The sequence below is a fragment of the Trachypithecus francoisi genome, unplaced genomic scaffold, assembly GCF_009764315.1.
Source record: "Trachypithecus francoisi isolate TF-2019V2 unplaced genomic scaffold, Tfra_2.0 Lachesis_group10, whole genome shotgun sequence".
Taxonomy (NCBI): Eukaryota; Metazoa; Chordata; class Mammalia; order Primates; family Cercopithecidae; genus Trachypithecus; species Trachypithecus francoisi.
The window spans coordinates 91043547-91059621 of NW_022681455.1; the positions used below are offsets into that span (position 1 = coordinate 91043547).

Sequence of the window (16075 nt, forward strand, 5' to 3'; positions counted from 1 at the left end):
ACCAGTAGATAGATATTTAGTTTTTTTTTTCACCTTTTGGCTAAAATGAATAATGCTGCTACAAACATGCATGTACAAGTTGTTGTGTGGACATATGCTTTTGTTTCTCTTGGGTTTATATCTAGGAGTGGAATTGCTGGGTCATATGATAACTCTTATGTTTAATCATTTGTGGAACTGCCAGACTATTTCCCAAAGCAGCCACACCATTTTACATTCCTACTAGCAGTGTATAAGGGGTTTGATTTCTTCATGTCCTTGTCAATACCTGTTATTATCTGATTTTTTGATTCCCATCCTAATGGGAATGAAGTCAATTTCAATTGACTTTCGTGTACTGATTTTTCTTACAAACAGTCTTACTAAAATATCTTATTCACAATCTGTGGAGTACTTGTAAAATACTCAGTCATTATAGTTTGCACATAATAACAGTTTTGCCTCTTCTTCTGAGTTCTTATCTTTTATTTTTAAAGATGGTTTCTTACTGTCCTAGCTAGGATCTCTAAATACAATATTGAATAGAAGTAGTGATGGAAGGCATCTTGGCCTTTTTTTCTGATCTCAAAGAAAATGCTTGCAACGTTTCATTATTAAATGTGATGTTTGCTATAGAGTTTTATTGTTGTATCTGTCATTTATCAGGTTAGGGAAGTTACCTACAGTTCCTAGTTTTCTAACAGTTTTATCATGAATTGATGTTGAATATTATCAAACCCTTTTTCTCTATTGAGATAATCCTGTATTCTTTTAATCTGCTAATTTTCTTATATTGAATCAAACTTACATCCTGATGTAAACCCAACCTCCTCATGATTCATACTTTGCTTGGTCCAGTTTGCTAGTATTTGCATGCTGTTTTTAAAATCTCTGTTTATAAGAGATATTCGCCTTTACTTTTTCCCTCTTAGCTGTCCTTGTCTGGTTTTGGAATCAAAGTCATGCTTGTCTCATAAAGTACCTGGGAAAGGTTTCTTTTATTTTGTTCTTTGAAAGAGTTTGTGTAAAATTAGAATTACCTATTCCTTGACTATTTGGCAAGCTTCGTTTTGTGGCAATGTTTAGCTCCTGATGAAATATCCTTTAACATTTCTATTTGTTTTTGATTGTCCTTTGTAAGTTTTGTTTTTTATGAATGTATCCATTTAATTTGTTTTCAAAGCTTTGGGCATCATGTTCTTTATAAAAGCCTCTAATTTTCTGTTCAGCCTCAGCAGCACCTGCACTTGTGTTCCTATTTTCATCCAAAATGTTAATCATTTGTGCTTTCTCACATTCTTCACCAATCTTACCGTGGTTTCTGACTTTCATTTTTCCAAAGGACCAACTTTTGGCTTTTTTAATTCTTTCTAGATATACTTGTTATTGTTTAAAATATGCTATTATTTTTTACTGTGTAACTAGTGCATTTTTTAGGTCTAAGCCTGTAGTTCTCCGCCTGGGATGCTTTTGTCTCCTGGGGACATTTGGCAGTGTCTGGAGATCTTTGATTGCCACATCTGAGGTGAGAGTACTACTGGCCTCTAATGGGTGGAGGCCAGAGATGCTGCTAAACTTCCTACAGTGCACAGGGCAGCCCTGCACAACACAGAATTATCTGGTTCAGAACCTCAGTAGAACTGAGCTTGAGACACTCTGTCCTAAGCAAATTCTAGGAGTTATGCTTTTTTTATAATGTTAACTTGCTGGATAGCTATGGGGGAATCACTTGTGAAATAAATTTTCTGTGATTATTTTTGTATTCTTGCAGGGATAACCAATTCTGTACCAATATTGTTTTTCCCAAAGTAACATGGCTAAATGTAATTTCACTTGTCTTATGAAATCAAATACAGGCATACCTAATTTTATAGTGCTTTTATTGTGCTTCACAGATACGTGTTTTTTATTAATTGAAGGTTTGTGGCAATCCTGCTTTGGGCAAGTCTGTCAGTGCCATTTTTCCAATAGCATGTGCACACTTTGTGTCTCTGTGTCACATTTTGGTAATTCCTGCAATATTTCAAACTTTTTCATTATTATTATATCTGTTACGGTGATCTGTAATCAATGATCTTCGATGTGATAATTGAAATTGTTTTAGGGCACCACAAACCACACCCATATAAGATGGCAAACTCCACTGATAAATGTTGTGTATGTTCTGACTGCTCCACTGACGACCAGTAGGGCCTCTGTCTCTCTCACTCCTGGGCCTCCCTATTTCCTGATACACAAAAATATTAAAATTAGGCCAAGTCATAATCCTATGATGGCCTCTAAGTATTTCAGTGAAAGAGAGAGTTGCGTATCTCTCACTTTAAATCAAAAGCTAGAAATGATTAAGCTTAGTGAGGAAGGTGTGTTGAAAGCTGAGAGAGACTGAAAACTAGGCCTCTTGTGCCAAAGTTAGCTAAGTTGTGAATGCAAAGGAAAATTTCCTGAAGGAAATTAAAAGTGCTGCTTTAGTGAACACATGAATGATAAAAAAGCAAAACAGCCTTATTGCTGATATGGAGAAAGGTTTAGTTATCTGGATAGAAGATCAAACCAGCACATTCCCTTAAGCCAAAGCCAAAGCCTAATCCAGAGCAAGGCCCTGACTCTCTTCAATTCTGTAAAGGCTGAGAGAGGTAAGAAAGCTGTAGAAGAAAAGTTGGAAGCTTGCACAGGTTGGTTCATAAACTTTAAGGAAAGATGTCATCACCATAACATAAAAGTGCAAGGTGAAGCAGCAAGTGCTGATATAGAAACTGCTGCAAGTTATCAGAAGATCTAGCTAAGTTAATTGATGAAAGTGGCTACATTAAACAAAAGATTTTCAGTGTAGGCAAAACAGCCTTCTGTTGGAAGAAGACACCATCTAAGACTTTCATAGCTGAGAGGAGTAGTCAATGCCTGGCTTCGAAGCTTCAAAGGATAGGCTGACTCTTTTGTTAGGGGTTAATGTAGTTGGTGACTTTAAGTTGAAGCCAGGATTCTGAAAATCCCAAAGCCCTTAAGAATTATGCTAAATGTACTCTGCCTGTGCTCTATAAATGGAACAACGAAGCCTGGATGACAACACGTCTGTTTACAGCATGCTTAACGAATATTTTAAGTCTACTGTTGAGATCTACTGCTCAGAAGAAGGATTCCTTTCAAAATATTACTGTTCATTGATGGTGCACCTGGGCACTCAAGAGCTTTGATGGAGATGCACAAGGAGATTAATGTTATTTTCAGGCCTGCTAGCACAATATCCGTTCTGCAGCATATGGACCAAGCAGTAATTTCTATTTGCAAGTTTTATTTAAGAAATACATTTTGTAAGGCTGCCATAGATTATAATTCCTCTGATAGACTGGGCAAAGTCAATTGAAAACTATCTGAAAAGGATTCACCATTCTAGATGCCATTAGGAACATCCATGATTCATGGGAGGAGGTCAAAATATCAACATTAACAGGAGTTTGGGAGAAGTTGATTCTAACCCTCATGGATGACTTTGAGGGGTTGAAGACTTCACTGGAAAAAGTAACTGTAGATGTGGTGGAAATAGCAAAAGAACTAGAACTAGAGGTGGAGCCTGAAAATGTACTTGACTGAATTGCTGCAGTCTCATGATAAAACTTGAGCGGATGAGGAAAGGAAAAGTGATTCATTGAGATGACATCAACTCCTGGTGAGGATACTGTGAGCGTTGTTGAGATGACAACAAAGGATTTAGAATATTCCATAAACTTAGTAAAGAAGCAGCAGGACTTGGGAGAGGATTGACTCCAGTTTTGAAAGAACTTCTATTGTGAGTAAAATGCTATCAAACAGTATCACATGCTACAGAGAAATCTTTTATGAAAGAAAGAGCCAACTTCATTGTTGTCTTGTTTTAGGAAATTGCCATAGTCACTCCAACCTTCAGCAACCGTCACTGTGATCAGTCAGCAGCCATCCACACTGAGGCAAGAGCCTCTACCAGCAAAAAGACTATGACTCCTTGAAGGCTCAGATAATCATTAACATTTTTTAGCAATGAAATATTTTAAAAATTAAGGTATATACATTATTTTTAATAACATGATGGTATTGCACATGTAATGGACTACAGTATAGTGTAAACATAACTTTCATATGCACTGGGAAACCAAAACATTTGTGTGACTTGCTTTATTGTAATATTTGCTTTATTGTGGTGGTCTGGAACAGAACCTGCAATATCTCCGCGATATGCCTGTGTGGGTTTGTGGGTTTCAATTTTTCTTTTTTTAAATTCCAAAGGGTACTTTTGAAAGCTCAAAAAAAAAAAAAAAAAAAAGGATTTTCGATTGACAGTAACCGTTCTCTTTACTTACCTTAATTGCATTTCTTTGAATTTTACCTTTTACAACTGAATGTAATTCATTATATTGAATGAGTTAGGAGACTAGGGAAATCATTAGTTTAGTATTATAATTTAAGATTGAGATACCTGAACTATGAAGTTGACTTATGTATAATTGATTGTTTTTCTCACTTGGCTGTAAAATAAATACTTGAAGTGCTTTCTCCCACACACACACTCTAGAGCTGTATTTCCTTCTGTATATTTTTTCCACATCTCAATTTGGTTTGAAATGTAAATTATCTTGGGTTCTACAGTGGCACTAAAAAAGAAAAGCAAAGAAAAAAACCACCCTTTCTGTTTTTCCTGGAATATAACCTGACAAAGAATTCTTCATTACTAGTATTTATCTTAAAAACATTTACAGTTTTGTTTTATTAAAATATTGGTGGAGGATTAAAATAATAAAAATTACTTACATGAATATCTTGGGCGTCACTTGTCAGGCGCACTTTGATCTTCTAAATCAGTAGTCATCATTGTCATTATTTCTGGCTCAGAGCAGTGAAGAGAAAGGAAAAGAATGGTATTTTTTTTTTTCTTTTAAAGCTTGATTTTCATAAACCCTCAATAGGAGATAATTAAGAATGATACCAGCTTTTATAACATAATACATAAATTACACTTATTTGTCAACAAAATAAAGCTTGCAAATAGACTTTAAAAACTAAAGTTGTTTAAATGAAAATTAATTTAGTTTATTTAAATGAGTCTTTGTCTGCCTTTCATGTCATCATTAGGACTCTTTTCTTGAGGGGAAAAAAACAGTGAAAGTGTCTCCTTTAGTTCCTTAGTTTCTTTTTCTTGCCCAATTGCCTTCATTTGTAAGACAAAATTAATATTTCCAGCCTTTAAAAAAGAAAAAAGATTCTTTTTGGAGCAGTTGAACAGCTGGGAAGCTTGGGAAAGAATTCTTTGTAGTCAATTGCTTGTAATAGTTGGCTTCTGAAGGATACCTTTGATTAAAAGATGCAGGAATCTTAAACCTGTTATAAAACTGTTTCTCTCTTATATTTCTGTTCTAAATGGTTAAAAACACTGCTAACATATCTAATTTGACATTATGTTCAGGTTCTTGAAGTTGTTATGATGAAGCATATCAATTAGCACCACCCCAAAATTATACATTTCTGCTTTTCTAGTTCAACCTGTGTCTTTTGTTCTAGTTGTGGGGATTGGGAGTATAATGCTATTTTTTTTGATGATCTCTACAATCAAGATAGTAAACATATCCATCACCCCAAAGTATGTCCCTTGGGATCCCTCCCTCTGCCTCTTCCTGTCCTCCCACCCCCTACATTCAGACAACCACTGGTCTTCTTTACATCAGTATACACTTGTTCACATTATAAAGGATTTTACAGAAATGGAATAAATCAGGATGCATTCTTTTTTGTCTGGCTTAGTTTCACTTGACATAATTATTTTTTATCCATCCATGTTGTCCTTTTTATTGCTGATATGGTTATACTAGTTTCTATATCCATTCACTTGTTGATGGACACTTGAGTTGTTTTCAGTTTTTGGCTATTATGAATAATGCTGCTATGAAAATTTGTGTACAAATCTTCATATGGACGTGTATGCCTTCATTTCACTTGGGTACCTACCTAGATGTGGAATGGCCGGTAATATCATAGGTGATTGTTAACTTAAATAAAACCTCCAATCCTTCCAAGCTGTGTTTCCAAAGTGGTTGCATTATTTTACATTCCCGGACGCAGTATATGAGAGATATGATTCTTCCACATCTTTGCCAACACCTGGTGTGATCAGTTTTTAAAATTTTATTAACATCTAATTGTGGTTTTACTGTGCGCTTCATTGGTGGCCAGTGATATCAAACAGCTTTCCATGTGCGTATTTGTCATCTATGTATCTTCTTTGGTTTAGTGTCTGTGAAAGTCTTTGGCCAATTTTTAATTATTTCTTTATGATTAGATTTTGAGAGTTATTTATACATTCTGAATACAAGCCCTTTTTCAGCTATATGATTTACAGCATTTCAGATTATTATAGATTCACATGCAGAGAGAGAGAGATCCTGTATGCCCTTTAGCCCATTTTCCCCAGTGGTAACATCTTGTAAACTAAGACGTGTGCAGCCAGAATGTTGACCCTGATACGATCAAAAGACAGAACATTCCCATCCCACAAAGATCTCTTATGTTGCCCTTTTATTGCCGCATGAATTCCCTCTTACTCCTGCCCCATCTTTAACCTCTGACAACCACTCATCTGCTCTCCATTTCTATAATTCAGTCATTTCAAGAATGTTATATAAATGGAGTTGTACAGTATGTAACTTTTTGAGACTGGCTCTTTTTTCACTGAGCATAATTCTCTGGAGATTTATCTATGTTATTTTATATATCCATGGATTGTTCCTGTTTATTCCTGAGTAATATTCCATATTATGGATGTATCAGTTTGTTTAACTGTTTACCCATTGAAGGACGTCTGGTTTGTTTCCAGTTTTTGGCTATTATGAATAATGCTTTTATGAATATTTGTATGCAATTTCTTGAGTGCACATAAATCTTCATTTCTTGGACATAATTGTCCAAGTGCATACTCGCTGATATTTGCAAATTTAGTTTCGTAAGAAACCGCTAAACTGTTTTCCAGAGTGACTGTACTCTTTTACATTACCACTGGCAGTATATGGGTAATCAGGTTTCTCTGTATCCTTTCCAGCATTTGGTGTTGTCACTATTTTAATTTCATCCATTCAGAGAGATTTGTAGTTGTATCTCATCGTGATTTTGATTTGAGTTTACCTGATGGCTGCTGATGTTGAACATCGTTCCGTGTGCTCACTGTCATCTGTATATATTCTTTTTCTTTTTTTGGGGGGATGGAGTCTTGCTCTGTCACCCAGGCTGGAGTGCAGTGGTGCGATCTCGGCTCACTGTAACCTCTGCTTCCTGGGTTCAAGTGATTCTTCTGCCTCAGCCTCCCAAGTAACTGGAATTACAGGTGTGCACCATCATACCCAGCTAATTTTTGTGTTTTTAATAGAGAGAGGGTTTCACCATGTTGGCCAGGCTGGTCTCAAACTCCTGACCTCAAGTGATCCACCCGCCTCGGCTTCCCAAAGTGCTGGGATTACAGGCATGAGCCACCATGCGCAGCCTTCATATATATTCTTGAGTGAAAGGTGTCCTCATCTCTTTTGCCCAGGTTTTCATTGGATCCTGTGCTTTTTTACGGTTGAGTTTTGAGAAGTCTTTATGTATCCTTGATACGAATTCTTTGTTTGATACATTTTATCTCCCAATGTGTAGTTGTCTTTTCATCCTCTTAATAGGGTCTTTCACAGAGTACAAGATTTTTATTTTTATGAAGTCAAGTTTATAAAGTTTTCCTTGTATGGATCAAGCTTTTGTGTCAAGTTCAACAACTTTTGTTTAGCTCTACATATGGAAGATTTTCTCCTAAGCTTTTGAAAATTGAAATGTAGTATGTTGTGCAACCCTTACCGTGCACTATCCAGTTCTAGAACATTTTCATGGGAACCCAGTACCCATTAAGCAGTTACTTCCCATTGTCTCTTACCCTGAGACCCTGACAACCACTGATCTGCTTTCTGTTTCTACAGACTTGCCTATTCTGGACATTTCACATAAATAGAATAAAAAATGTGTGGCTTTTGTGTCTGGCTTCTTCAATTAAGCATAATCTTTTCAGGGTTCATCCATGTGATAGCAAAATCAGTACTCCAACCTTCTTTATGGTTGAATAATATTCCAATAAATGGATCTGCCATATTTTGTTTATCCATTTTTCAGTCAATGGACATCAGTTTCTAGTTTTTGACTATATTAAAAATGCTGTGTGAACATTCATATACAAGTTATTCTGTGGACACCTGTTTTCAGTTCTATTGGGTACTGCCTAGGAGTGGAATTGCTGGGTCATATGGTGACCTTGTGTTTAGTCATTTGTGGAACTGCCAGATGATTTTCCGAAGGAGCTGCACCATTTACTTTTCCAGCCACAATGTATGAGGGTTCTAATTTCTTTGCATCCTTGTTCTCTGTTTTCCAAAAAATTTCATAGATTTACTTTTTACATTTAAGTCTATAATCTATTTTGAGTTAGTTTTGTATAAGGTGTGAGATGTAAGTAGAATTTCATTTTTTAAAAAATCTGTGGATATCTAATTGCTCCGTCACTATTTGTTGAAAAGATTCTTTCTTCCATTGAATTATTTATCTGCTTTTGTCAAAATTCAGTTGGGTATATTTATGTGGGTCTATTTCATGGTTCTCCATTCTGTTCCATTGATCTGTGTGTCTGTCCTACTGCCCATACCACAGTCTCGATCACTGTGGCTAACTAGTAAGTCTTGCAATCTATTAAACTAATTCCTCCTATTTTATTCTTTTCCAAAATTATTTTAGTTATTCTAGATCTTTTGCCTTTCCATATGCATTTTAGAGTAATCTTGTGTACATCTATACAAAATCTTCTTGAGATTTTGATAGGAATTGCATTAAACCTGTATATAACTTTGGGGAGAATTGATATCCTTTGACTAGAGAGAGCAGAACTTTTGTTGGGGCCTTCTTTAGTCTGTGCCTGTTGATGTTTCCACGGTGCTGAGGTTTAGCTCTAAGTATGAGATAAGAATGTAGTCAAGAAGAAAACCCAGAGGGAAATCTCCATGATGTTATTTCTTAAGTCTTGAGGTTCCTAGCTGGTCTGCCTTCCCATCTCTACCTTTCAAAGTCTTCTTATATTTGTTTTATGTATTATGTTTAGAGATTTTAGTTGTACTTAGCAAGAGAAATAGGATGTACATCTACTTTATCTTTCCAGAAGTGGAAGTTGCACCTTCCTTTTTAACTTAACAATAGATATTAGAGATTATTTAATATTAGTATATAAATTGTATACTTAGTCTTTTGTTTGAATCATTGCATTATATTTCATTTTATGCACATATCATAGTTTTTGAACCAGTCTCCTACTGATGAGCATTTAGGTTGTTTTCAATCTTTTGCTGTTATAAGCAGTGCTTCAGTGAATAACTTCGTATCTATGTATCAGTTAGCATGTGTGCCAGTGTAAAATGATAACTTCCTAGGAGTAGAATTGCTAGGTCAAAGGCTATGTGCATTTTACATTTTGATAGACAGTAATACGTGGCTTTTGTAGAGATGGCTTGTCAATCAGAGTCACCATGAATATTGCCTGTATAGGGAGAACTCCTGGTCCTATGAGACAGTTAGAGCTGGAGCCCTGAAGAAGGATAATTTGAAGCACCAGATCTATAGCATGCAACTTTTGGTGTTATCTGTATGGCACCTTCCAGCATTTCTTGAACAATTTTTCATATACTATTATGGAAAATATTTATTCTGATCAGGAACCCAACCTTTTAGAGATTTCTGAATAGTTGCCTTTAGGATATTTGTAATGTCGGGTTTAATAATACCTCATTCTACTCAAGTAAACTATGTTTTCTTCACAAGATTTCTGTGGATATTAAATTCTCATTTGAGTCTGAATTATGCTCTTGTGGCTGCTGATGTTAAGCAGCATGTTAATTAAACAATTTCTCTTAATTTACTGGGTCATTCAAATTCATAGACATTTCATTTGATTTGAACAGTAACTTGTTCACTAGTTTATTGTTATGATTTCCAGCTCAAGATTCTCCAAAGGATTTTTCTTTTTCTGGTTAACTCAACAAGTGATGGATAAGCTGTGAATTTTATCATTTAAATGCAGTCTTGCTGTGTATATATAATGGATACTTTAGGTTTGGTTTCTTTTGCTGAGCACAATGTCCATGTTGCCCTGTTTATCTGTCGTTTATTCCTTTTTTATTGCTGTGTAGTATTCCATTGTATGAATAGACCATAATTTGTTTCTCTATTCTTCTGCGGAATAGTTTGTTTCCAGTTTTTGATTATAATGAATAGGGCTGCTCTGTACATTTTTACACATGCCGTTTGGTGGACTTATCTTCTATATGTTTTAATATCTTTAATCAGGATTGTTTTAATCACACAAAATTGCCAGCTGAATTTATTTCTTACCTTGTTTTTCATCCCATATTTATCTTTTCCTGAGTTGGTAATCACTTATAATTCATTTAAGTTTGAAAGCTTTGCTTTGACCCAAGTAGTTTTGGGCCATGAACACAGTTGTGACAAAGGAACAAGAAATATTTGGTGTGTAATTGCTGGAGGGCAATTAGAGGTGGTTTGTGCCCCTTTGTCTGTATAGAATTCTGATGGAATGTCCACTTCTTCAGAGCTGATATTTGACCACTCTCAGACAGCCTTTGGCAGAAGGTAGCCACAGTTTCCAACTCCAGTGCCCTCCTGCTCACATTCCTAATCTTTGGAGCTCCTCCCTAGTGTCACCTGCAGAACTGTCACCACTGGCCATCCAGTTGGCCCTCCGGTCCTGCCAGGCTGCCTTCAAAGCCTAACAAAGGGAAGAGCACTTGTTGCATTTGTTATAATGGTTACTAACTACATAATGGATCTATATCGTGGTATACATGTGAACATACTTAAAAAATGTTATATGCAGTTAATTACAGTTAATAGTGGGAGTTGTTTTTCTTTAGTAATTTTACATGCTATAATTTGGGAACTCTTCTCAGTGACTAAGATTTTCCTTCTGAAGTAGCTGTCATGGGTACTATTTAAAGATATCTGAATGACAGCATCATAAAAGAACAGTAGTCTCCTCTTTCATCAAGGGATACTTCCAAGACCCCCAGTGGATACCTGAGACTATGGATAGTACTGAACCCTACATATACTGTGTTTTTCCTCTACATTCATGCCTCTGATAAAGTTTAATTTGTATAGTAGGCACAATAAGATATTAAAAACAGTAATTAATCGGAAAAGAGACAATAATAATAATATGGCAATATCATTACTCTTATACTTCAGAACTATTATTAAGTAAAATAAGGGTGACTTGAATGTAAGCACTGTGATACTGCAGTAGTTGATCTGATGACTGAGGTGGCTACCAAGTGACTACGAAGGCAGGGAGTAGACACAGCGTGGAGATGCTGGACAGGGGGATGGGTCGTGTCCAGGGGTTATAGATTAGGATGGTGCAAGATTTTGTTATAATACTCAGAACGGTATGCAACTTAAAACTTACGAATTGTCTGTTTCTGCAATTTTTCGTTTAATATTTTTGGACAGTGGTTGACTGTGGGTAACTGATACCATCGAAGGTAAAAGTGTGGATAAGTGGGGACCACGGTATTAGTACGTAGCTTTTCTCTTCTTACATCATTTGATGGAAATCATGGTTAACTGGTATAATTTTTGAATTAAAATATTTTCATATTCTATTGGATCGTATTATGAGATGTTTAAGATATAGTTTAGTAATACATCCCCCTTCTCCTTCAACCATGTAAAAAGTTACCAAGTATTTACATATAATTCATTTAGTATGATTTCCTCTTTTTTTTAAGAAAAGTCTTTTCCTTGTGTTTAAAATGTAAAAATTTTCCTATTTCTTTCTTTCTGTCCTCAAATCCACTGTGGGTGATACTGTTTTTGCTGACACACAGCTTTATCAGGTATGACTCCTAAGTGTCGTGTTGGACTCCACGGATGTGTTGTTGAATTTTTCAAAGGAAGAACTTTCCACACTGCCTCTTCTACATTGTCTTGATCAGTATTTAGGTGTATTTTATGATCATTGCTGGTCTTTAAGGTCTAGAGTGGTCTTTGTATTCAAAACAAGTTTACCACACTTATTACACCTATGTTTCAGAAATAATTGTGAGTGTTTTTTCACATATATTATTGCTATGTCTCTGGCTTTCTGTATTTTTAATCTGTGTGTAATTCTCTATGTTTTCCTCTTGTATATGTATAAGTGTTTGTATACACATCTGTGTTATTCTTAACATAAATGTTTTTAAAAGCAGATATATGTTCTTAACCAGAACTTTCCTAACGATGACACATATTCCTAACCAGGCTTTTTTCAAACTGTGTTCATGAAATATATTAATCTAAGATGCTAAGCAAAGTGGCATAAAAATTTTTATCAGTAAGTTTATTTTGTTTCTCCCTGAGCAATTCACAATGCGCATTAGCATATTAAAGGTTCTGGTTCCATGCAGTAAAGAAATTATTTATCTTTGTTTATCTCAGCATCTTCAAGAAATATTTGAGTTCGAAACACTTTATAATACACAGGGGTGTTCTAGTCCTGCTGATTTGGGAAATGCTGTAAAAAAACTGAGTAAGATTTTCTTTGTTGTGTTTTAAGAGATCAAATAAAATTGACTACAAGCAATTAAATTTTCAAGAGCTTAAAGCATTTAGCTGAATTGTATTTGAGAGGGTATTTTCTTATAGAAATTACATTTTGAAATACAGCATTGATTTTTTCCCCCATGGTATTATCTTTTTCAATACTTTTGATGGCCTTTAAAAATAATTTGTAAAAGTAAAAATTCTGCCTTTTTGTGGAAAGAGGGTTTTTTTTTTTTTAATTTTGTTACTGTCATTGCTTTCTTGATTGTTTCTTTTCTGTAAGAATTTGCCTTTATCTTTAAAAAGCATGTTCACTGTTTCAGAGAGCGTGACACAGGAAAGGAGGCCTCCCAAACTTGCCTTTATGTCAAGAGGTGTTGGGGACAAAGGTTCATCCAGTCATAATAAACCAAAGGCTACAGGTATGGATCAATAGCATGTAACCTTTAGTAATTTATATAATGCCTAATTTGCTATAGCATTAAAAAAGGTTATAAGCTATTACTTCTGAACATGTATGTAGACTTTTTTTCTTTCAAACATTTTTAGTGGTGAAACTAAAGCTTGTATATAAATATTGTTTAAGCCAACTGTTCCCAGCCTTTTTTACCTCAGGAAGAGTGCCCTATAAGGACTTGTGTGTTTTGCTGGTCTATAATCAACTGGTTTTTGGAACTCCTTACTTGGAATATTTGTATGTATAGTTTAGGATTGCAACTGTGTACAATAATCCTTTATGGATAGATAATGTTATATAGGATAAAGTATACTAGAGATTAATTAAATGGATTTTACTAACTAGATGTGGCACAAATTAAATCTCAAACTGCTAAGCAAAAATTTATTCTCTTTCCCAGAAGCTTCCTTACAATATGTGTGGAGCTTACAGCTCTTTTTTTGTTAGCTTTCACATACTCATAGATTTATAGAATGGTAGTTATACAAGCCAAACAGCTCATTAAAAAGGCTCTAAGAATTTTTGTTAACTCAGATACGGGTTAGAAGAAGAATATTTTTTCCTCAATTATTACAATTTTGGCTCATTTAAAGGAAATTGTACTTTAAGAATTATTTTGTGTGACATTGGGGCCTGGGAGACTTAGGATTAATTACAGGATATATAGGTAACAGTCTTTTTTATGTTAACCTATAGATCTATACAGGATAGCTCAAACTTGCTACTCTCATTTAAATAGAAACAGACTAAAGATTTTCTTAAGGTATGTCATGTTAATTGTATTGTGGTAGATCTTAAAGTTATAAAATATACAGCTACCTACTTTAATTTGAAAAGGAAAATCAGTTTTTTTGTGGGTTCTGGAGAGCCCACTGCCCCCACTGTGTGTGGCATGTCCTTGAATTAATACTGAGGCAAGGTAATGTCTTGAAATGGCCGTGGCACAGCTACACTTGCCCTCTCACATACCATAAATCCAATCTGTAAGAAATAATAGTGCTTGATTTTTTCAAAGATACAAGGAATTTGATGACCAAAAATTCCAAAATGTTTAAAACGTAACTATTTTTAAATGTAATTTGTGTATCGATTTATATATAGCATTTGAGGATTACCTTTTTTTAAAATAATAGGTTAAATTTGTGAACCAGTGGGTCTATCAAATGAAGCTGAGGAATGGTGATTTTGATATTTAAAAATAAGCTGTGGTACATGGATCAATTTCTTAAAGCAGTTCATTTTTTAAAAATGAGTGGACCTTCCTTTTCATTTACTCCTGTTTCCCTCCTGTATTGACTTTTGGGCTGAAGAATATTTTTAATATTGCCAAAATGGTTACCAAATTTTTAAAAGCTGAAGACAGTTAAAAAACGTATTGTGTTTATATACATTTATTGGTTATGTAAACAGTTATTAACATCATATGCATATTAATTTCTCTTACTAAAAAAACCTTTGATGCTATAATGACTTTATTTTTAAATGAAACTTTTCTTGTTCTATAGGATCTACCTCAGACCCTGGAAATAGAAACAGATCTGAATTATTTTATACCTTAAATGGGTCTTCTGTTGACTCACAACCACAATCCAAATCAAAAAATACATGGTACATTGATGAAGGTAATCTGTAATTTTAGTGCTCTTTATAGTGATCCTTTCTTTTTAACTCATCAAAGAAAAATGGCTTTTTATAGCAATATTTGTAGTTTTTGGAAACAGAATAAGTAGACCACTCTTTGTAATATTGCTGAACTAAAATATTGTACACAGTTTGAACTGTACTGCTGTTAAGATTATTAAAATGTTTAAGAAATGGATTAGTAATTTGTTCTTTTCCTTTAACCGATCTATTTAGGGTGGAAGATTTCTGTCTGGTTCCTTCCTGACCTCTTTAAAGGACTCCCTTTTAAAAAAGTTTATCTTCCCTTGGTCCTGGGACATCATTTTCATCTATTCTCTTCTTTGTTCATTTGTTCAACAAATATTTATTGAGTGCTTATGATTGCCAGGCATTCTTTTAGGCATCAAGATGAAAATGGTGAGAAAAAGTAGACATGGTTCGTGTCCTTTGTGAGTCTGCAGTTAAGTTGTTGAGACAGAAATTAATCAAACAACCACAGACACAGAAGTAGAGTTGCCTTGGTGCTGTGTGCAGTGAAGGTGCGTGATGCTGTGAGAATACACCAAAGATGATTTTTCTCAGCGTCTTGGAGATGTTTCTTTGGGGCAGTGACACATGCTTAGGTTTACCAGAGGAGTGACAGATGACAAAGTGAAAGGGGCCAGAACCTCCTCGGGAGAAGAAATAGCATATGGAAAGTCCTCGTGGAAGAATGGAAGCTAGTGTTTGCCAGGCACTGGAACAGAGAAAGAGGCATGACACTCATGAGATGAGAATGGAAAGGCAAACAGGCCTTACTCTGTGGTCTCCCAGCCTTTAGAGTTTTGCCTGCCACATTTGTCTTTAAGCCACCTGGAGCTGATTTTCGTGTAGAGTATGAGTAGGATTCCAGTTTAATTTTTTTTAAACATATGGATAACCAATTATCTCAACAGCGTTTAGTAAGAAGTTCATTCTTTCCTCAATGATCTGCAGTACCTGCCTGTCAACTGTATTAGTCATTTTAAGGAAATAGCTTTTGGCCGTGGCTCTCTTTATCATGTGTTTGGTTTCTCTTAAATTACATTGTGTGTTTGTGTTTGTTTTGGCTTTGAACTTCTTATTGTATGTTTGTTTTCTCTCTCCTATTGTTTCTGTTCTTTAGTTTATTCTTCTCTACCTTTTTGGGGGTTATTCTGTTCTTTTAACTTCCCAAGTTGTATGCTGAGTTCATATTTAGCTTTTGTTTTTTTCTGAAATAAGCAATTCAGTCTATAAAATTCCCTTATAAGTATTAATTTAGCCATGTTCCACAAGGATTCTTTCTTTCTTTCTTTTTCTCTTTTTTCTTTATTGTTAAAACTTATTATTTCTTTTTTGATTCATTAGTTATTTAGAAGCGTTTCTTAAGGTTTT

At 34.9% G+C, this 16075-nt stretch overlaps 1 protein-coding gene across 7 annotated transcripts in view; it reads left to right on the forward strand.

The window, feature by feature from the left end:
• Window positions 1-16075, forward strand: part of CYLD (CYLD lysine 63 deubiquitinase) — a 65717-nt gene that overhangs the window by 26750 nt on the left and 22892 nt on the right. For 5 of the 7 annotated variants that reach the window (XM_033218375.1, XM_033218372.1, XM_033218374.1 and 2 more), the window contains 3 exons: window positions 11904-11912; window positions 12924-13022; window positions 14563-14679. In XM_033218375.1, coding sequence (XP_033074266.1) covers window positions 11904-11912; window positions 12924-13022; window positions 14563-14679 — 225 coding nt within the window. The remainder of the gene's footprint in view (window positions 1-11903; window positions 11913-12923; window positions 13023-14562; window positions 14680-16075) is intronic. The other 2 variants (XM_033218377.1, XM_033218376.1) reach the window with 1 other exon arrangement.